We start from the raw sequence: 21,120 nt of genomic DNA, 5'->3' as shown, positions 1-21,120 counted from the left end.
CTTGACAGTCTCGGTGGGAGTGCTCCATGCTGCTGCCAGGGAGCTCTGTAAATAGCTCCCAGCCAGCCCCGTCTTCGGTTTGCTATGGCCTTTCTCTCTAGCTACAGCACCATCTCTCTGGATCCCCATCCTTGTGACCCCGGCATACAGATTTCCACCTGCACACAGCAGAGTCTGGTGTCCCCTACTCCCACCTCTGTTCTGCAGAGATGAGTGGGTGGACAGAGTCATTCACTCAGCCTCCATCTCTCCCACCCTCCCCGCAGACCCACACCTCTCCTGGAACACTGCATCTCGCTACCTTTACACTTGATTGCTTTATTCTGTCAGGAGCCCACTGCCCATCCTGGACCCCTCTGAAGTAGCTTGGTAAAGTCATTGCTCCCTTGCCTTTGGGATAATTTGTTTGAGACAGGGTTTGTCTGTGGAGCCTGTCCTGGAACTCTCTCTGTAGACCAGGCTGGTCTCGAACTCACAGAGATCCGCCTGCTTCTGCATCCCGAGTGCTGGGATTAAAGGTATGCGCCACCACTGACCATCCTGGGACAAAATCTTAATTCCCTGGTCTAGCAAAAGGCTTCTTGCTTCCTCATCTTCTGGTCCTCTTGCCTCAACCTCAATGACCTCCTCTTTATTCCCTAGTACCCGGCCTCCTGTACATTATTGCTGTTTGGCAGGAATATCACCCACTTTCACTCACTCACACACACACACACACACACACACACACACACACACACACACACACACACACACACCACCGCCACCATTGCCTGGAGCATCCTTTCATTTCCCTCTCGGAAGCCTTTAAGGAAGTCATCTCGCTTTGCAGAACTTCTGACCTTTCTGCTGGTCTCAGGCTCCTCTGACCTTGACTCTGCCTTTCATAACATCTATCATGCCAGAGGTGTAATTATCCATTTTCCTGTATTTCCTTTCAGCATTGAAAATCCTTGGTCTTTTTCCCCTTTGACTACATTTCCATAATTTTTATTTTGTTTTTATTTTATTGTGGTTCCAGTGCTGAGATGGAACCCAGAGCCTCAAACCTGCTGGGCAAATACTGCCACTGAGTCATCCCAGCCATCCCAGATTGTGGTGTTTTAAGTTTTGCTTGTTGCTGCTTTCCTTGGGGAGTTTGTGTGGCCAGGACGCAAGGAATGGGCTCTTGCCTGTTGAGATCAGCATTGAGTTAAAATCTATGGTGTCAGATTCATGCTGTGAGCCTGGTTCTGCCTTGGGTCAACTACATAGTCAATAATTAGCTACCACAAACTTCATTTTTTTTTTTTTTTTTTTTTTTTTTGTGTCTGGGAAATGGATCACAACAGTACTTTTCCACAAAATGTATTAAGAACCCAGCTGAGGCCAGTCGGTGATGGTGCACGCCTTTAATCCCTACACTCAGGAAGCAGAGGCAGGGGGATCTCTGTGAGTTTGAGGACAGCAATGTCAACAGAACAAGTTCTAGGACTGACTCCATAGCTACTGAGAAGCTCTGTCTTGAAAAAACCAAAACCAAACAGACAAAAGAACCCAGCCGAGTGGCACACCTAGCTAATTATCCAACAGTTTTAGCAATTATTATAAATCTGTTTTGATCTCGGCACTTTTTTAAAAAGCAAAACCAAACCAGAATCATGCTTTTTGTTTTGTTTTTCGAGACAGGGTTTCTCTGTGTAGCTTTGGAGCCTGTCCTGGAACTGGCCTTGTTAGACCAGGCTGGCCTCAAACTCACAGAACTCACAGAGATCCACCTGCCTTTGCCTCCCGAGTTCTGGGACTAAAGGCATGTGACACCACCCCCCAGAAACCAGGATTTTGGTGTGCAGCCTAGACTGACCTTGAACTCTTATCCTTCTGCCTCAACCTCCCAAATTCCAGGATTACAGAAATAGCCACCATGCCCGGCCTACCATTCAGGATGGGTCTTAGAATTGGGTAGTTAAGTCCACTTAGCAAACCTCATTTCCCTGGTACCAGTGATTGGAACAGGTCCCTTGGAGGGCTGTTTAGTCTGTCCTCAGAGCCTGAGAAGGTGTGTGAGGACAGCAGGCTGCTCAGTGTCCAGCAGAGGGCCCTGGCCAGACCATGGCCAACAGGATGGGAGGAAGGGCGAGCCATGCCAGCCGCCTGACTGGAGGCGGATCCAGCTGCCAGCTGCCTCTTTTAATTCCAGGCAGCCCTTAGGCTCCTTGCCCTCACCTCTCCGAGGCAGCTGCACCCTGCTTTGCCGGCCATGCGGTGGCTGTGGCCCCTGGCTGTCTCTCTTGCTGTGCTGTTGGCTGTGGGGCTGTCCGGGGCCTCTGGGGCTGTCACCTCACCTTTGGGTGGGCATAGGGCGAAGGTCCAGGAGCAACACAGTCGACCCCGAAGAGGCGCCAAGGATGAGGGGCCCAAGGAGGTCCAGTACTATGTACCTGAGGAGTGGGCTGAGTACCCCAGGCACATTCATCCTGCTGGCTTGCAACCTACCAAGACTTTGGTGGCCACTAGCCCTAACCCAGACAAGGATGGGGCCACCGCGGATAGTGGACAAGAGCTGAGGGCCAACCTGACCGGGACACCAAGTCAGAGGCTGCAGATACAGAACCCCCTGTATCCAGTGACTGCGAGTTCCTACAGTGCCTATGCTGTCATGCTCCTGGCTCTCGTGGTGTTTGCTGTGGGTATCGTGGGCAATCTGTCTGTCATGTGTATTGTGTGGCACAGCTACTATTTGAAGAGTGCGTGGAACTCCATCCTTGCCAGCCTGGCTCTCTGGGATTTCCTGGTCCTCTTCTTTTGCCTCCCCATTGTCATCTTCAACGAGATCACCAAGCAGAGGCTCCTGGGGGATGTTTCTTGCAGGGCTGTGCCCTTCATGGAGGTGAGTCTGTCTTTCCATAGCCCAGTTGCAGGCCTGCAGTTCAGGGAAGGGGCTCCAGTCTCTGCTGAGACTTAGAGAGCAGATCTATAGGTGTGTGTAATCCCTGTACTCTGGGGTTCCCACTCAACTAGCTTTCTCTGTGTCCCTGTGGAAGGAGACAAACTCTATCAGGGAAGGGGACAGACTCAATATTGGCTTCTGGGAGTTCTCAGGGAAGCAAGTCAGGCCAGATGAGTAGGCAGATGTGTAAGACCACTGGGTTGAGTCCAACCTGGGCTCCTGCTTTAGGAGTAACTGCATAGACGTTTTACCCTTTTTTTGGGTTCTCTCTTTCAGGATCCCCCTTTTCTTTTATTGCGCCTCCTGGCTGCCCTGTACCCATGCCTCTTTTTAACCCTTCTGCATCCTGACAACCTAGCAATACCCAAGGGAGACCTCAGTTTCCTACCAACACCCCAGATTGAGTCAGTGTCTACTCTCTGTGAAAGTAAACACCAGGACAGGCTCTTCCTCCCTCTTGACCAAGTTTATTGTCACCTTTAAGGTCATTTCCACTACTCTCCTCCTAAGGCACCTCTAAAAGGCAAGTCCTACCTTTGGGTTCTAGCGCTTATAGAAACACTAGTTTCAGCCCTGTCACTGTATTTTGTGTGTCACCAGACAGATCCCATCTCTCCCCATTTCCTTAGCTAGCAAGCATGGAGGTAGACCAGATGGCCCTTCAGGATGGCTTGCTCTACAATTCTAACGTGTAGCACTGAGCACCCCTGAGTGCGGACTTCCACATTAAGATAAATAGCTGGGTGAGAATGGCTGTGTAGATCACAAGGAGACACCTTAATCAAATCACTGAACACATCTACTCATGTGTGAAGGCTGCTGTGTCTACGATAGCACAAAACAGGGAGCAGCTTTCCTTTGTTTTTTTATTTTTTATTCTTAGTTTGTAAATTTTCTCTCTCTCTTGTCCTTTGTATTTTTTTTTTTTAAGGAATAGGGTCTCACTCTGTAGCTTAGGCTGCTGTGGAACTCACTGTGTAGACCAAGCTGGTCTCAAATTTACAATGGTTCTCTGTGTCAGCCTGGTTTTATTTAATTGTGTGTGTGTTTTGGTTTGCTTTTGTTGAGACAAAATCTGTTATAGCTCAGGCTAGCCTCAAACTTACTATGTAGTTAAGAATGACCTTGAGGGCTGGAGAGATAGCTCAGCAGTTAGGAGCCCTGGTTGCTCTTCCGGAGAACCTAGGTTTGGTTCCTAGTACCCACATGGCAGTTCATATTCATCCATAACTTCAGCTCCAAGGGATCTCATGCCCCCTTCTGAATTCCACGAGTACAAGGCTCACACATGGTACACTTACATATGTGCAGACAGAAATAATCATACACATCAGTAAAATAAACACATTAAAAACAGATAAACCTCAGCCATAAGGGAAATAATGAAGGGCATAATGGCTTCCCCATGAGTTGGAATCAGGATCAGGCATTTGACACAGGTCCAAATCCCAGGTTAGCTGAGATTGGCCACTCTCTGAGATATAGCCGTTGTGAAATAGTTCTTTCCTGTAGTCCTAGCCATGGAGACCATCTATTTGGTGGTCCAAAGGTCTCCCAGATTAAAAAAAGACCCTATAATCCAATGTGGCCTTCGCATCTTCCTGTTGTTTGATGGACTATGACAGTTCCCAGCCTAGAAGTCAGTGTGTAGACCAGGCTGGGCTCATACTCACCTGTCTTTGTTTCCCGAGTGCTAGGACTGAAGGCGTGTGCCTCCAAGGCAGGACCGTGGCCTTCAAACCTTACCTGTCGTCTGGTTCTCACTGCCTAGGTGTTGGTTGGTTTTAGTCTATATAGGGTCTCACCATGTAGCCTCTGCGGCTGGCCAGAATTGTTCTGTAGGGAAGACCCCAGCATGGCCCCTGGTAAGATTTGGAAAAGTTTCTGAGATGTAGGGGAAGAGAGAGAGAATGCTGTTTTGCCTGGGCTGAAGGCTGCTCCTCTGAGGGCCTGGATTCCCGTGCCAAGAGGGGGTTGGGGTTCTTACAAAGGACACTTGGTAGCAAATAAGCCATGGATTGTGTTACGCCAGCTGGAGAAGGGAAGAATTTAAGCAGCATCAGGAGGAGGAGGAAGCACAAAACCCCAGTGAGACAACGGCACCAGCTAGCAGCTCAGGACGGTTCTCCTTGCAGGCTTACGCTTCCGTCCCTGCTGCTCTGGCCTCTTTCTCTCGCTCAAGGGGGTGATTTTTTTCTGTGCGTTGCTGGATGGACAGTGCACACGGATGGTGGGCTCAGCTGCTTGCAGGGACGCTCCTCCTCACCGCCCAGGATAGCACAGGCAGGGTGAAAGCAACGGAGAGTAGGCCACATTCCCTGGCACTTAACCCAGTGAACTCACGCAAGCCTGTGTGGGAAGTAGGAGTTGCGAACTTCTGAAATTGGTCCATTCATTCTTTCCCTCCCTCCCTACTTCATTTCTTTCCTTCCTTCCATTTTCAGACAGGGTCTCGTATACCCTAGGTTAGCCCTGAACTTTTTGCTTGCTCAAGGTTGGCCTTGAACTCCTGATCCTCCTGCCTGCGTCTCTCAAGTTCGGGGATAATAGGCACGTACCATCACGCCCAGGCTAAGCTCAGAGTTTCTGTCTTCATCCTGGCTCTTCCTCAGAGGTGACTTCCAGTGTCTGAGGGACATCAGGGTCTGTGGGAGGTCGGCCCGGCACACCCTAGCTAGCTTGGGATGTGGAAAAAGGAGCAAGGGATGTGTACCCACCTCAGCTTTCCCATCCATCAGCTGTGTGGTTGTGGATAAGTCACTTTTTATGCCTGTGCGATGGCTGACGGGAGGGCTAGGCTCACAGGTGTGTACTGACTCTTCAGGGGGGCGCAGCTGAGAGTTCACGGCACATAGGGGTTGCCTGGCGGGTAGGCAATGCTTCACCCATAGCAACCATTATTACCGCTGTCGTCTCCTGCTCATGTGTAGCTCTTGTTCCTGTTCAGCCGGAAACTTCTACGTCCTTGTTCACAGGTCTCCTCCCTGGGAGTCACAACCTTTAGTCTCTGTGCCCTGGGCATAGACCGTTTCCATGTGGCCACCAGCACCCTGCCGAAGGTGAGGCCCATTGAGCGATGCCAATCGATCCTAGCTAAACTGGCTGTCATCTGGGTGGGCTCCATGATGCTGGCTGTGCCTGAACTCCTGCTGTGGCAGCTGACACAAGAGCCTGCTACCACCGTGGGGACCGTGGACTTGTGCGTCATGAAGCCTTCAGCCAGCCTGCCCGAATCCCTCTATTCGCTGGTGATGACCTACCAGAATGCCCGAATGTGGTGGTATTTTGGTTGCTACTTCTGTCTGCCCATCCTCTTCACCGTGACCTGTCAGCTGGTGACATGGCGGGTGCGGGGCCCACCCGGCAGGAAGCCCGAGTGTAGGGCCGGCAAGCATGAGCAGTGTGAGAGCCAGCTCAACAGCACCGTAGTGGGCCTGACTGTGGTCTATGCCTTCTGCACACTCCCCGAGAATGTCTGCAATATCGTGGTGGCCTACCTGTCCACCGAGCTCACCCGACAGACCCTGGACCTCTTGGGCCTCGTCAACCAGTTCTCCGCCTTCTTCAAGGGCGCCATCACCCCTGTGCTCCTCCTGTGCATCTGCAGGCCCCTGGGCCGGGCCTTCCTGGATTGCTGCTGCTGCTGCTGCTGTGAGGACTGTGGCGGGGCCGCGGACTCTTCAGCGACAGCCGGCGTGGACAGCAAGCTTAAGACCCAAGTGTCTTCCTCCATCTACTTCCATAAGCCCAGGGAGTCACCCCCGCCCCTGGGCACACCTTGCTGAGTCTGGGGGGGGGGAGCATGGGGGGGAGCAGGTGGGGAGGGGTGCCATCCCAGCTCCACAGCCTGCCGATTCTTTCCCACAGGTCTCCCTTCGGCTTCTCATCTGGCCGTTTAGAGGTGGACTTGGCCCACTTTGTCAAAGTTTGGGTTTGTCAAAGCGCCATCTGCAAACAGTGCCGGTCTTATGCTCCCAGGGACCCGCCAGCCTTGTCCCTCCCACTTGTAGGAAGAGATCTGCCTAGGCCATTAGAGTTGCCCAGAGTCTCAATCTGGCCCCGTCAGAGCCAGGGCTTGGCCCTCTCCCTTCCTCTCCCTTTGGCCTTGTGATCTGAGTATAGGTTGGCTGAGTCCGTCTCCCACCACCACTTGCCTAATGCCACCTAGGCCCCCGTCCTGGACCAGGGACCTCTTGGGGACCGCTCTCTGAAGGGTCTCCTCCCTTCCCCAGAGTGCCTCTCTCTCTGTCTTCCATTCCCCGAGGCGCCCCGGTCACAATGTCCGACCCCCACCTCCTGTTAGGCGCGTCCCTGTAGAAGGCCATTCTGAAAAAAAAGCAATAAAGTAGGTACCACAACCCTGTGCCCACTGAACTTCCTTGCCCCTAAATGAAAATATCTAGACATGCAGCCAGGCCTTTTCCTGGACCGGGCAGTCACCTTGGCCTGGGCCTGTATTTATTTGTGGTCCTGACTCGGGGGGGGGGGGGAAGTTTCCAAGGATGTTATACAGCTTTTGAGGGACAGAGAAGAAAAAGGCTCTGGGAACTGGTGAGCAAACCCTTATCCAGAGCTAACTAAACCCAGCTGCCCCTGGGAAGTCAGGCCGCTTGCCTCTGGAGTCCCCGCCTCTGCTCACCCTCTCCACAAAGCCCCCATTTGAGAAAATCCAGAGGCCTTCCTTTCGTGAGCCACAAGGGTTCTCGGCCTCCTCACTCTAACAGTGGCTCTTGTTCCATGTCTTAGATGGACTGTTTGGCTCTTAGATGGTCCAGCTGCCTACCCCCACCACCCCAACACACCACCCTTCCCAGCAGAGCTCTATAGTAGGTTCCTCCTACTGGTTCCCCGCCCCTGAAATCAAGTCCCCCAGCTCTACCCCTGAGGCACTTTCAAAGGACCCATTCTCTCTGCTGGGCTGTCGGCCAGAAGTGAAGCCCAGCCTGGGCCACCAGCATTTTTGAAAAACCATGTGCCCAGCTTTCTCTGGAGCCACCTGTATGTGGGGCTCGGCTCTGGGCCCCACGAAGACTTGCTCATCAGGCCAACCAGAACCTTTTCCAGCTTAGGTGCCCAAGGGCACAGGGTCCTGAGCAGCCCAGTTCCAGTCTTCTTTGCCCAGGCACCCATACCCTTGGGCTTCGGTCCCCTCAGTGTCCCTCCCACTACTCAGAATCTGAGCAGTCTTGTTCTCGATCCCTGACACACTCACATCACCCCCCCCCCCCCGTCCTCCCTTCTCCTGGGCCAGTGATGCTGGCCAAGACAGAGGGAGGCTGTTGCTAAGCGATGGAGCTGCCGTACGCACACCCTTTGTGCTGGAGAAGGAGACCCACCCATTTCTCCCCGGCAGACCTGCTACAGTGACCAAAGTCTCTAGCTTTGTCTTTGGAAACTCTGTGTGTGTGTGTGTGTGTGTGTGTGTGTGTGTGTGTGTGTGTGTGTGTGCCACGTCTCTGAACAGCACCAGAAAGGGGGTGCTTTCCCAACTCCTCCCCCCCCACCACTCCAGTCCGGCATGCACCAATAGCTTTCTGAGGGAGGAGGAAGTGAGCCGGGGTGAACTGAGGTGAAGTTAGGGGCATGGAGAGGATGAGGATGTTAGGCTCCGAGGGGTGGTGGTGGTGGTGGTTCTGCATCCTGTTTGGTGGCCTTTTCCACAAAGGGCACACTCTGGACCTCCCTCCTGCCCGCTGGCTGGCCCAGAGCTAAGGGGGAGAGAAGGCTCCTAGACCGTACCCTGCTGCCGCCTTCAACGTGAATGGCTTGCAAAACTACTCAGCAGGCCGGCCAGCCTTGGGAAAGGGCCACTATCCCTCCAGCCTGAGCCAGCTGGGGAACAATGTGGGGTTTGTTGCTCAGGGGTCCCAGGCTTTGGGGGCGGGGAAGCTGGCTCAAGGGTGGGCAGTGGACTTGAGCTGTGATGCTCAGAAAGAGATTCTGATATCCACGTAGGAGGGCAGTCCTAAGAGCCTGATGCCAGTTGGCAGGGGAGGGGGCGGTGTCTTTGTCCCACCTCATCTCTGCCCTTTACCCTGGGTCTTGAGTGTACCTGCTTAGCAACTCTGAGTTTCCCACTCTGGGAAACACAACCTCTCCTTCACAGAGGCCTAATGGTCGAAATGAGGCCGGGCATGACAATGTCCTGGGGTTTTGGTTTAGTGGCAGACTGCTTGCCTAGCATGTTCAAGGCCCTGGGCTCTACCTCCATCACTAAAAAGGGTGTTGGGAGTAGTGGGGGGTAAGCATCTGGCCTAATGCTTTTGGGCTCCATGCTTTTGGGATTCCAAATGTCTAGCAATATGGAGTAGACTTAGCCAGGAATTTGTAATATTTATTTTTTTTATAATTTAAAAATTGTGTATGTGTGTGCATGACTATGGGGAGCATGTGAACAGAGTACAGAGCCTATAAAGGTCAGAAGTGTTAGCTCCTTCTGGAGCCACCTGACATGGGTATTAGGAACCAAACCCATATCCTCTACAAGAGCAGGACATGCTCTTAAACTCTGAGTCATCTCTCCATCCCCCTGGCCAGGCATTCACTGAAACATCATGGTTTTTATAGATAGTATACATCATGGTTTTTTCCCTACTCAAGGACAGGTGGTTTGGACCCCTGCAGTGTGTCTATCGCCTGAATCTCCTGTGTAGGGTAATGGCTTTGCAAGTGCTGATAATCAACATCTTTTCTCATGAAATCTCATCTGGAGAACACAAGCTCCAAGAAGCAGCTCAGTGTTGAAACTTCTCAGTGCATGAGAACAGTGATCCTCTCCCAGATGCCGGCCTAGCACACCAGCTCCTGCCCGCCCTCTTAACCAAGGGGCACACCTTATACTCCTAAGCAGAAAGCACTGAGAAACAGTTAGCTGGTGGCAAACTCCATCCAGTTTTTCTTCAAACCTTCTTCTCCCCATGTAGTCAATGGAAGCCAGGGCCTGTGCTGTTGCTAAATCCCCAGACCCTGTCTTCAAATCCCCTCAGCAACAGGAAGTCCTCATAGCTGGGCATATTCACGGCTGGATAGTGGCCTAGCCCAAGTCCTCTCACAAACCGAGGGCAAAGGTGGTTGCTTTTTCTTGCAGACGGAGGGTGATAGGAGAGTGGGCATTCTACAGAGGACGACTCCTGTCTCTTTTCCAGGCTGAAAGGAGGCAGAACAAGAGGGAGTTGGGGGGGGTGCTCAAGAGACGGAGGAGATGGATGTAAAACTAGGTAAGGTTGGGTTCACATTGAACCAAGGAGGGGACCATAGACCCTGAGGCTGTGGGCCGCAGCTAGGCAGACAGTGTAGGAGTTGCATCCATAGAGTGACAGTTGGACCCTTTCTCAACCACTGGCGCAGCTCTGGCTACGGGGGGCAATGAAGCTTGGAATGGAGAGGGGCCGTGGTTGAAGCGGCTGTTAAGAAACAGCAATTCTGTCGGAACACTGCAAGCACGGGCCGGGTCTGAGCAGTCCTCAAACAGACCTGCTTAGTAGCACTTGGCAGCTGCCAGCCCACTTGAGACCGAAGGGAGTGACGGAGCAGAGGCTGTTTTGTGACAGGCCATTGTGTTGCCAGCTTGAGCACGTGTGCCCTGTGGGTGTGGCACCCTGTGGCCTTTCCTGTGTGAGGGGTGTTGCTGTCCCTGGGAATTTGCTGGTCAGTGACATCTGTGGAAAACAACCAGCACCACACACGCCCCCAACACAAAATTGGTAATTTATTGTTGTCATTATTAGGAGGCAAAAAAAAAAAAAAAAAATGTACAGTTACAAGAATCATTTCCCAAACAGAGGTTAAATATGAGCTGAAAAGTGTAAAAAGGAAGAGGAACATCACTTTACAAATCATTAAATTAAACAAACAAACAAACAAAACCCAAAAAAACCAACACCCCCTCCCCCCATGCTGAGTTCTCTCCTTGTACAACTCTGTGAAATGGGAACAGAGAATGAAACGGACCATGGAGGTGGGGGCCCTGGGTAGAGGCAGGAGCTGGGGGCCAGGGACAGTGAGGATGGGGGTCGCTGGGGTGGCCCGGGCATTGACTTCTCCCCACGTAGGCCTGGTGGTCTCTGCTATCTGGTTTCTGCCTGGTGGCCCTACCAACGATGCAGGGGACAGAGAAGGAGGCTCCTGCTGGCCTGAGTATTCAGGCCCTATAGTGAGAGGCAGAAATACTTCACCAGGCATGGGACAATCTCCAGTGGCCAGGCCAGTGCCCGCCCCAAGTGCCAGCCTTCACCTTCCTGTACAGAGCTGGCGCCCCAAGCTGGCCGTGCACCTCGTTCCCATCTTTCCAGCCTGCCCCTCCCAGGCCCTGATTGGCCCCTGCAGCATCAAATGGTTGATCTTAAGTCTTTGTTTAAATTAAAAAATTAAAATATATATACATATATATACTGTACACACAGGACGATAACAGGGTGTTGAAAAGGGGGGGAGGGGGAGGGCAGGACAGGGGTTGCGGGGCCAGGGCTGTGGAGAGGGCGAAGGGACAAAGAGGGGCAGAGAGGCTGGGGGGCCAGATGGAGGGAAATTTATTTTACAATAAAAACAGGAGTTCAAACCTCAGCAGAATGGGACTCTAGGAGCCCCAGAGGGCCCTCCCCACACTGGGTGAGGGCAAGGGCAAGTGGGTTTGGGGGGGGACAACAGAGTGGGCTGGGCGGGGAGCTCGGCTTCAGGTTAGGTGACTGTGGTCCCTGGTCCCAAGGAGCCGGGCCACAGTCTCAGCTTCTCCGTGACTTCGAGTGCTGAATAAGCCACTGTAGGGTGATGTCTGAGGGGAGACAAGAAAGAAAGGCTTAAGGCCCTCCTGTGTGCAGGAAGCTAGACACAGTTAATCCCGGCATCCTGAAACTGCAGCCAAGACCAACTCTAGAGCTGTGACCCCCTCCGACCCCACCCCCACCCCAACAGCACGGAAGCGAGCAAAGGCGGATGGGCCTGGAATATCCCATCCAACCTAAGATAATCTCAGAGGTAAAAGAGGGAGTGTGGGTGGCTCCTCCTGGAAAGCAGAACTGGGCCCTGGAGGCGCCTGCTGCATCCAAGCACTAAAGGCAAGTGGCAGGCCAGGAACTCTGCAGAGCCCCGTGCTACCACATCGGAAGTACAGCCCTCCTCTCCCTTCCAGACGGCCACTCCTGGTAGAGTGCCCGCAACTTCCCACGCGCCGCGCCGCGCACCTATGTTGTCCTTTTCCTTGCAGGAGATGGAGTAGCAGCAGATCTCTCGGTCCTGGATAGCAGACAGATTCCTGCAGGCGGGAGATAAGGAGCAAACTCTACAGGGGCCGGGGCGGCCAGGGGTAGGGGCCGGGGCGGCCAGGGGTAGGGGCCGGGGCGGCCAGGGGTAGGGCCCAGGGGGAGGAAGGGTCTTTTTCATGGTCAAAGGCTTGGTTACAGGAGGGCGAGGCTCCTGGAAAGATATGTCCTGCTGCCACCATGTGGTGAACACTGAGGATAGCAACAAGCCCAGCCCAGAAGTGTTCCTTGGACAGCAGGGGAATTTGGGGATCTGAAGCATACAAAGAAAGGCCGGGCACCCAGCTCACATTTTCTCAATCAGCTCCTTCTCATCTAGAGCTCCTGCGAGGTCTCGCTTGTTACCGAGGACTAAGACCTATTCAGGAGAGAAGCCACGTAAGGTTAGGACCAGAACGCCCCTGCACGGAGCTCCGTCCTGCCTCCAGTGACTTGTGGCCGGCCCCCTCTCCCACCCACTCCATCACTGGCTGACCGGGATGCCTTGCAGCTGCGGCTTGTCTAGCAGGTTGTGGAGCTCGTTCTTGGAGGCTTCAATCTTCTCCTGGTCTGCAGCATCCACCATATACCTGAGGAAGGGCAGGCAGGGACAGCATGTGGACACCACGGGCTGAGGCAGGCAGGAAGAGGAGCTACTGAGGGGAAGAAGGTCTGGGGTTCCTCCTCCTGAGCCTCCTGGTCACCTCTGGAGAAATGGACCACTCTGGTCTGGCTCAGACAACAATTTCTCAACCCACAGGGGCAAAGCACAGCAGCTTCTGTCCTCTGGGGAAGCTGGGCCTGTCCAGCCCCAAGTGGCCCACTTAATTTCACAGAAAGCCTAGAAAGGGCTAAAGAAAAGGGTTCCCTCCTGGGGCGCAGGGCACGGTGCTTCTTTCTTTCCTATTTCCTCTTCCTTCCTTTTTTCTTTTCTTTCTTTCCTTCTTTCTTTTTTTTTTTTTTTTTTTTTTTTTTTTTTGAGACAGGGTTTCTCTCTGTAGCCCTGGTTGTTCTAGAACTCACTCTGTAGGCCAGTCAGTCTGGCCTTAAACTCAGAGACACACCTGCCTCGCAAGGGCGGGGATTAAAGGCCAGCCACCCCCCCCCCCCCAGCTATGAAGCTTGTTTCTTAAAAAGTCTAAAACCCCAGCTTTAAGCTGGGCATGGTGTACATGCATGGAGGCTTGAGAGTTGGAATCTGTGAGTTAGAAGCCAGCCTGTCTACATAGTGAGATACAATGAGAGGCTGGCTTTCCAGGGTTGCACAGCGAGACCCTGCCAAAAGAAAAAAACTAAGCCGCGCATGCATTTCCCCCTGACTTTCCTTTTCTTTTTTCTTTTCTCTTTGGTTCGTGTGTGTGTGTGTGTGTGTGTGTGTGTGTGTGTGTGTGTGTGTGTGTCGCTCTGGAGTTGAATTCAGAACCTTATGCACACTAGGCAAGAGCTTTCCGACCAAGTTAGGTGCCATGGCCCAGAGTGTGTGTTTACTAAGATAAACAGCATGCAAATATAAAAGCAGGCCATGTCCGGGTACCGATATGCACCAGAGACCATGTCTACGTGCAGGCGCGGGAGGGCGGGAGACCCTACTTACACGATGGCGCTCACTCCTCTGCAATAGCGCTCCCACATGCTGCGGAAACGAGGCTGTCCCCCAATGTCCCAGAGCTGAGTGAAAAGGGGGGGGGGAAGGCCGCCTCAGGATCAGGGAGGCCACTGAAAGCCACCTGGGTCCCCAAGCTTCCCTTCCTCTGTCCCCGATACCCCGTGGGTCACACCTCTTTCTCTCCCATCCCTCCGCCTTTCATATTTCCAGTTCTCTGCTCCCAGCTCCCCGGCAACAGGACGTGGCTCTGCCCTCCCCTGGCTGGCTCTTCCCAGAGGCCTCGGTGCCCTCCCAAACACATGCGGTCCTCTGCAGCCCCCTGCCCTCACCTTGATGGTCACGTTCCCTTTGGTGATTTTGCGCATGTTGAAACCCACAGTGGGGATCATGTCCTCATTGAACTGTCCTGACTAGAAAGAAGAGCCAGAATTGGAAAAGATGCAAACAGCCACAGGACCCAAATATGCCCTCCCTGATGGGTTCACAACAAGAGGCTGCAGGGTGAGGTATCAGCCAGACCCGACTTGCTCAGCGTAGTCACGGGAGGTGTCTCTTGGATGTCTCCTACTTTCAAAAGGCAGGATGGCTGGTCACCGACCGAGGTACCCTCCATACCTGGAGTTCTATGGGGGAAAGGGCCACGATCCATTGGCAATCTCAGAGTCTCTCAGTCTAGGCAGGGAAAAAGGGCTTCCCAAGGTCTAACCTACACTTCTTGCTACCAGAAGCCCTTTTACTCAGTCTCCAGTTGAGCTAGGACAATAAATTACTTCTCAGGGAAAGAGGCCCCACACAAGGCACACCAAGGGAAGCAGACTTATTGTCAAACTAGTAGTAAATTGTTTTCTTTTTTTTTATCAGGAGGAGTTGAGCATGGTGGTACATGCTTTTAATCTCAGCACTGGGGAGGCAGAGGCAGATGAATCTCTGAGAGTTTGAGGCCAGCCTGGTCTACATAGAGAGTCCAGGACAGCTTGAGTTATATAAAGAGACCCTGTCCGGGTTGGGTGGGTTGGGACTAAATTCACCACCCTCGAAATGCAATGCATCTAAATAATTCCAGGTCTACTCAAAGCGTCGATTTGTTGTGCCCTACCATGGACAATCCACGATGTCTACCATTTACCTATATGTGTGTCTCTCTACTGGGTTGAAAACTTCCCGGGGGGGGGGGAGGGGTCCAGGCCTATAGTTACAGCAGCAGCGCTAGTGAGTGTCTGGGGGCTGACCATGATTCCGCTTCCCACAATCCCTTTCCATTTCTAGGGACTTTCCCTTTCCCCTATCCACCGTTTCTAAAATCTCGGAATTATTCTAAAGTAGCCACAGGCTTCAAACAAGGCCAGACCCACCTCCTCCCAGGCTATCTTCACATTCAAGGGTTAGACCAGGACAGAGGGTGGAGGCCACAGGGAAGGGGGTTGACTTCACTTTTAAGCTGACAGTGACTTGACCACATCCTTTTAGGTACTTTTTAGTGTACTTTTTAGTTGTACACTAATTTGCTTGCACCCTATACAGAGGCCATGGGCTCTACACTAGCCAAGGAGGAGGAGGTAGCCAGTTCCCACTCAGTGTCCAGAAGCCTCCGAGAGGTCGAGGACTGGACAACTGCTATTCCCTTGGACCTGCAGGGGCCACCCAAGGCCCAGGGACAAGCTATAGCGGGGTGAAGAATTTGAGAACCATAGCCGGATTTGGGAGGCCCCCTGGATGCATAACCATCCAGGGTTGGTCCAGGGCCCACCTCAATTACCCAAATCTGAAGATATTCAAGTCCCTTATATGGAAATGGCATAGTAGTGTTCTACAGGGTGCAGTACCCTCCTGAAACCCCAGCATTCAAGAGGTAGAGGGGGAAGTCAAGAGTACAAGGTCAGCAGAGGCTAAACCGTAAGTTTGAGGTCAGCCTGGGCTACATGAGATCCTATCTCAAAAACCCAACAAAACAAAACTACGCATCTTACCACATAATTTATATTTATCTATTCCCTTATCTGTGTGTGTGCACGCGCACCACAGCATGGCTGTGGCGGTCAGAGACTAACTTCTGAGAGTTGATTCCTTCCTGCAACCTTTGTGGAACCTGGTATTGAATGCAGGCTATGCTGCCAGGTTAGCTTAGAGATAATTAAGCCGCAGGACCCTCATCATGCCTGATCTTGTCTGATCTCAGGAGCTGAGCAAGGCTGGGCCTGGCTAATACTTGGATGGATGGTAACTCCGGTGTTCAAGTAATCCTCCTTCAGGACCCTAGAGTAGCTGGGACTGGGGGGCTCCTGATGAATACAGCTCACAAAGCTCTTGCGAGTGGCTCTGATGCAGCATGGGACTGTGGTCATTGGTCTTCAGGAACTAGAAGAGCCATAGGCTCCCAAATAGATGAGAGAGGACCCTTGGAGAGTGTGACCATGGATGGACAGCCAGGCCCTCCAACACACCGAGTTTCTGCTCAGTTGTGAATTGGAGCTACGCTGCAATCAGGCTATGATTTAATTTCCCCGCTAATGACTCAAATTCTTCCTGTAAGGATGGAAGCAACTTTACGTCATGGAATCTCATGCTTGAATCTACTCTAGGTCATTCTTTCTTTTCCCTTTCTTTCTTCCCTTTTTTTCTTTCTTTTTCTTTTTTCTTTTTCTTTCTTTTTTTTTTTTTTTTGAGATAGGGTATCCTGTATCCCAAGCTGGTTTCAAACTGGCATGTAGCCAGAGATGACCCTGAACTTCTTATCCTCCTGTGTCTGGTTTTATGTGATGCTGGGGCTTGAAGCCAAGGCATTATGCGTGTTAGGAAAGCTCTGTGCCAACTAAGCTACATCCCTAGCTCCTCCATTTTTAATTTTTTTTTTTTTTTTTTTTTTTAAGATGAGGTAGTCCTGACTGGCCTTCAACCCCTAATCCTACTGCCTCGGTCCCTGAATGGCTAGGACTATAGGTGTGTACCACCGTGCTAGACTTTCATTCCCTCTTGGATTACTTCAAATTATCAGAAAGTTCTTTATGACTCAAAATACATCTTCCCATGACCTCTCCCCTTCGTCCCATTGGGTACCCCAAGACTAGTTCTTCTATGGTGATGACCTTTCATATTTTAAGGCGTTTGAAATGACCCCTTTGACGGGCACAGCAACAGGAATGAGAGCTCAAAACCAGACTCGGGCCTCGAAGAAGAAAGAATGACCTTTTGTTTCTCTCGGACAAAAACCTATCTGACGCTTTCCTAGTGTCACAGCTTTCTTGGTACCGAGTAGAGTTTCGGTGTCTCAGACATGCTGCCTTGGTTCTGTGTGTACTGCCTTTCCAGTTCACATTTAACCTGCCGAGCACCTGTGCTCACTAAACTCAGTTTCTATCCATAGCCAGATCTCAGTTGGGAGGAAAACACAAGCGTTTTCCTCTGTTTGCTAAGACAAACAGAGGCCAAGTAACGGGCAAAGGCAACTCAGGAAGTCAGTGGCGGGCATGGGCACGGAGCCCAGGGGTCCCCAATCTTTCTGTATTGTAGGGGAGTGGCAGAATGCCTGTGGGGACTCTGGTGGGCCTTGAGACTGCTGGAGTTACCCGGATGCTAGAATTCCCTGCAGCCCCCCAAGGGGTAGTTAGAGTCTCTTCAGAGAAGGAAAATTTGACTTATCTTTTAGTGGTAAATTTTGTATTGAAATGGAGAATACAGGAGCTGGGGAATGGAGGTTATGTTGAACATCATACAAACTTTCTTTCTTTCTTTTTTTTTTTTTTTTTTTTTTTTTTTTTTGAGGCTAAGTCTCTTTCTCTCTACGGCCCAGGCCCAGGTTGCTCTCAGCCTTGGCATTCTGTCTCAACATCCAGAGTGATGGGTTACAGGCATGTTCCATCATGCTTAGTTTCGGAGAACCTCTTGACTCTGGCAGTAGAACCTGAGAATTTGGTTTCCATCCCTGACCTGTCATATCCTTCCATACTCCGAGGAGATGCTGGTCTTGAAGGGCATGTCCAGGCCAAGAAATTGACCTCACCTAGGTATTTGTGTATCCCTATACAAAAGCATGGCTTTACTAACACTCTCTAGGGACAGGAGGTGATGTCTAGGTTGAGTCCAATTGGCTAGTTCCTCCCTTTGAGAAATATCTAAGTCCCAAATCAAGCCACCTAGGTCTACAAAGACAGGTGGAAATCCAGGTGTTGATTTCCTGCTCTGATAGCCCAAGAGGCAAGCCAATACTAAGCCTAACCAGGGTTTTCTGATCCTAGGGGCACAGGATGGCAAACAGAAGCTAGAGGCACGTGTTAGTTCAGAAAAACACGTCCCAAACCTCAGCAGAGGTCCCGTGGAATAAAAAGAGGCACTGAGTAGAAAAGCGTATAGAGGTCAATGGCAGAGCATGTTTCGGGGAGAGAAAGAGAGAACGCCCATGCCCAATCCATTAAGTCCCAAATCCATCCAGCTTTCCATCTGCCCAATGAAGGGCTCTCCAGCAAGGATGCTGAGCTCTGTGGGGCTTCAAGGTTGGACAACAATACAATACAGTCAAGTGGTGGTACCGAAGCTGGCTGGCCACACACCTTTCCAGACCTACACATCAGCATTTTTACCGGTATCTGGCTAATTCACAGTTCTCTGGAGAAATCCATCTTTGGGAACGAGGCTAGGTGCTGGGAAAAACTATGCCCCTGTCCCAAGCTTTCCCGGGGTCCCAAAAGCCCAGTCTGCCTAGCTTTGAAATACAGGCTGCAGCCATTACTGCAGCTCGGCTCACACACCCAGGGAGCTCATCTTCCTCTTTTTTAAAGAGAAAATTTAACTCCTTCTACCCCACTCCTCTGGTACAGATATACAACCGCAGTCACCCTCACCCCGCAGCCCTGACTCCCCAAGGCCCTCGGAGCTGCTCTGTCCCCTATCCCCAGGTGGATGGCGCCCCTCCAACTCATCCTCTCGGGTCCACGGTACCTACTCCTGCAACTTCTGAGCCAAGCGGACTCTCCCAGCTTCCTTTATGGTGCCATCCTTCCTGGACCCCCGCGATACCGCAGGCCCGGGACAGGTTCCGGGGAGGAGTCTGGGCTGGAGTCAGGACCTCAGCTGACTCCTCAGCCTCTGGGGATACCTTCCCCCGCCCCAAAGGGCTAGGGCTTCCGCGTGCAGCAAGGGGGAGACGGAGCCCTAGGGTGGGGCTGGGCTGGGAGGACCCCCGGTAACACGCTCGGACCGCGCGTCCCGTGACCCTCCACGCGCGGATCGCGAGGGCCCGGGCACTTTCGCCCTGTCATGCCCCCTGTGCGCGAGCCGCGGGGGCCTGACAGCCTGCGGCGGGTCCCCGGTGCCTGGAGACCTCTCGGTACCACCAGCCCCATAACTCCAGCTCGGTCCCTTCCTTCTCGCCATCCCGGCCCCAGCTCTGCCATCCCGGCCCAGGCCTGAGAACGGGTAGCACGCCAGCTGGTCCCCCAAGAACCGTGCTAGGCCCCAAGCGCCCGGAGCCGGCTCCTCCCTGCCCAGCGCCCGGCTGGCGGTGCCCGGCCACGCCAGGCGCCGACTCGGGCTGCCCAGGGCGCGGCGCGGGCCGCCACAGCTGCCCTCGTACCGCGATCACGTTGACGAAGGTGGTCTTGCCCGAGTACTGTAGCCCCACCAGCGTGAGCTCCATTTCCTCCTTCCAGAATAGGGCCTTGAACCAGTCCAGCAGCTTGTTAAACAAAGCGATCATGGTCGCTGCCGCCGGCCGCGCCCGGTGCCGGGTCCCCGCCGCCCTCGCTGCCCTCGCGCTGCGGCCCGGAGCGGCCCCTCCCCGGTGCGGCCGGGTCCCGCGGGCTCGGTGCGGGCGGAGGCTGGAGCGCGGCGGCCGACGACGCGCTGCCCGCGGATCCGCTCGCCGATGGGTGTGGCCTCAGCGCCGCCTCCTCCTCCCCCGCCGCCGCCGCCGCCGCCCTCCCGCGGGCCGGGCCGCGTCCTGCTCGCACCCGAGCGCGCTCCAGTCTCGCGCGCGGCCTGGGCCAGCGCCCGCGGGCGGGGCGCCGGGGACCCGGGAGGAGCGTGACGGGGCGCTTGCGGAGAAAACCGTAATTTTATTTTTCTCCGTTGCCCTCGTTTGCCCCGCCCTGACTGCACGGCTGTCTGTCTCGAAGGGTTGGCCCGCCCGAGGCGAGCAGCTAGAGCGTTTCCAGACTGAAGGACGGTGGCAGGAAGATTTCCGAGAAAGGGCGACGGCGGCGGCGTATGGTTTTGCTCCCTCTGAGCATCCCTGGGTACCGAGTCCCATCCCCCGAATTGCCATGGAGAGTAACAGCCGGATTTAGAGCCTTTAGTACTCCATCTTGTTTTGTTTACCAGGCCACTTGTTTAGGAAGCCCAAAGTGAGAAGATAGATGTCTGAACTTGAATCTGATCTTTACCAGTATTGTCTGTCACCATATGGGAACAGGCAGAATTAGGGCAGGGGACTCCCAGGGAGGAACGTTGGTGGCAGAAGAGAAATGTGTGCTGATTTTGTGTTAAAAAAAAAAAAAAAAAAAGTTTCTGTAGTGGGGGGGGGGCTGCCAAGATGTTCCCACACTCCCTTGCAGGAGCTAATCCCAGGCAGGGCCTGTCCCTTTAACTGGCTGTACCTTCCTGGTCCCAGGATCCCAGGGCGGCTGGGCTCCTACAGTGTTCCCACCAAGCCTTTGGGTTCGGTTTTCAAGCGGGTACTCAGATGGGCTCTGTTGTCCTAAGTAAAGGTGCATTGTTAATATCAATGGTATGAATCAAACCTACCCAAGAGTTAGATATGACTCCCGACATCTTGGATCAGCCCATTGTTCCTACTTATTAAGGAACACCTGCCCTGCCTTTGTAAGTTCTTCTATTGTCCTGAAGGCACGTGCTGCAGTTGGATTTTTTTAAATTAAAGTTTAAGCCAATAGGTTTCATTGCTCAACATTTCTGTCTTTCCCCCAGATCCATATACTGCAACCCAACCCTCCAAGTGAGCTTATGAGGTGACTAGGTTATGAGGGTGGAACCCTCCCAAATAAGATTAGTACCGTTATATATAAGTCGAGGGCTAGAGACCACACCCATACTTCTCCCATCATGAGGCTGAAGCCCAAAGAGTGAGTCCTAACTAGACTCTGAGTATCTTGACCAGTGGCTTTCCTATCTTTTAAGCCATGAACAACACATTTCTGTTGTTAATAAGTTACTCAGTGTATGGTACTTTGTTACAGCACCCTGAAGGGGTAAGGTGGTAACCCCATGTGCCACTTCTACATTGACTGTAGTTTCATTTTGTCACCTGTCCTTAGAAACACTGGGAAAGAATGTATCCCAGGGGTAAAGATGCAGCAGCCTGTTCTGTATTGCTAGAGAGAGCCCTAGAGGCCTAAGAA

The 21,120-nt window shown here is 52.8% G+C and overlaps 2 protein-coding genes across 2 annotated transcripts; one reads left to right on the top strand and one right to left on the bottom strand.

Moving 5' to 3' along the window:
* Positions 1-2,147: 2,147 nt before the first annotated feature.
* Gpr37l1 (G protein-coupled receptor 37 like 1) lies at positions 2,148-6,714 on the top strand. The gene is made up of 2 exons (XM_051204075.1): positions 2,148-2,869; positions 5,905-6,714. The coding sequence occupies exons 1-2, from the start codon at positions 2,240-2,242 to the stop codon at positions 6,712-6,714; spliced, it is 1,440 nt and encodes a 479-aa protein (XP_051060032.1). The 5' UTR covers positions 2,148-2,239.
* Positions 6,715-10,619: 3,905 nt separating this feature from the next.
* On the bottom strand, positions 10,620-19,686 carry Arl8a (ADP ribosylation factor like GTPase 8A). The gene is made up of 7 exons (XM_051204001.1): positions 19,338-19,686; positions 14,101-14,181; positions 13,760-13,833; positions 12,662-12,755; positions 12,477-12,544; positions 12,109-12,179; positions 10,620-11,699 (listed from the first exon to the last, which is right to left on the bottom strand). The coding sequence occupies exons 1-7, from the start codon at positions 19,458-19,460 to the stop codon at positions 11,650-11,652; spliced, it is 561 nt and encodes a 186-aa protein (XP_051059958.1). The 5' UTR covers positions 19,461-19,686; the 3' UTR covers positions 10,620-11,649.
* Between the last annotated feature and the right edge of the window lie 1,434 nt (positions 19,687-21,120).

Source organism: Phodopus roborovskii, unplaced genomic scaffold (genome assembly GCF_943737965.1).
Source record: "Phodopus roborovskii unplaced genomic scaffold, PHOROB, whole genome shotgun sequence".
NCBI classification, from domain to species: domain Eukaryota; kingdom Metazoa; phylum Chordata; class Mammalia; order Rodentia; family Cricetidae; genus Phodopus; species Phodopus roborovskii.
This window is presented reverse-complemented; position numbering and strand designations above follow the sequence as displayed.

Bases quoted from the DNA above. Each gene is read 5' to 3' on its own strand.
- Gpr37l1 (XM_051204075.1), top strand. From the start codon at position 2,240: ATGCGGTGGCTGTGGCCCCTGGCTGTCTCTCTTGCTGTGCTGTTGGCT. The intron at 2,870-5,904 runs GTGAGTCTGTCT...CCTTGTTCACAG, and splicing joins GGGCTGTGCCCTTCATGGAG to GTCTCCTCCCTGGGAGTCAC.
- Arl8a (XM_051204001.1), bottom strand. From the start codon at position 19,460: ATGATCGCTTTGTTTAACAAGCTGCTGGACTGGTTCAAGGCCCTATTC. The intron at 14,182-19,337 runs GTACGAGGGCAG...TCTTCTTTCTAG, and splicing joins CCTTCGTCAACGTGATCGCG to TCAGGACAGTTCAATGAGGA. The intron at 12,545-12,661 runs GTCAGCCAGTGA...TCTCCTGAATAG, and splicing joins CGCAGCTGCAAGGCATCCCG to GTCTTAGTCCTCGGTAACAA.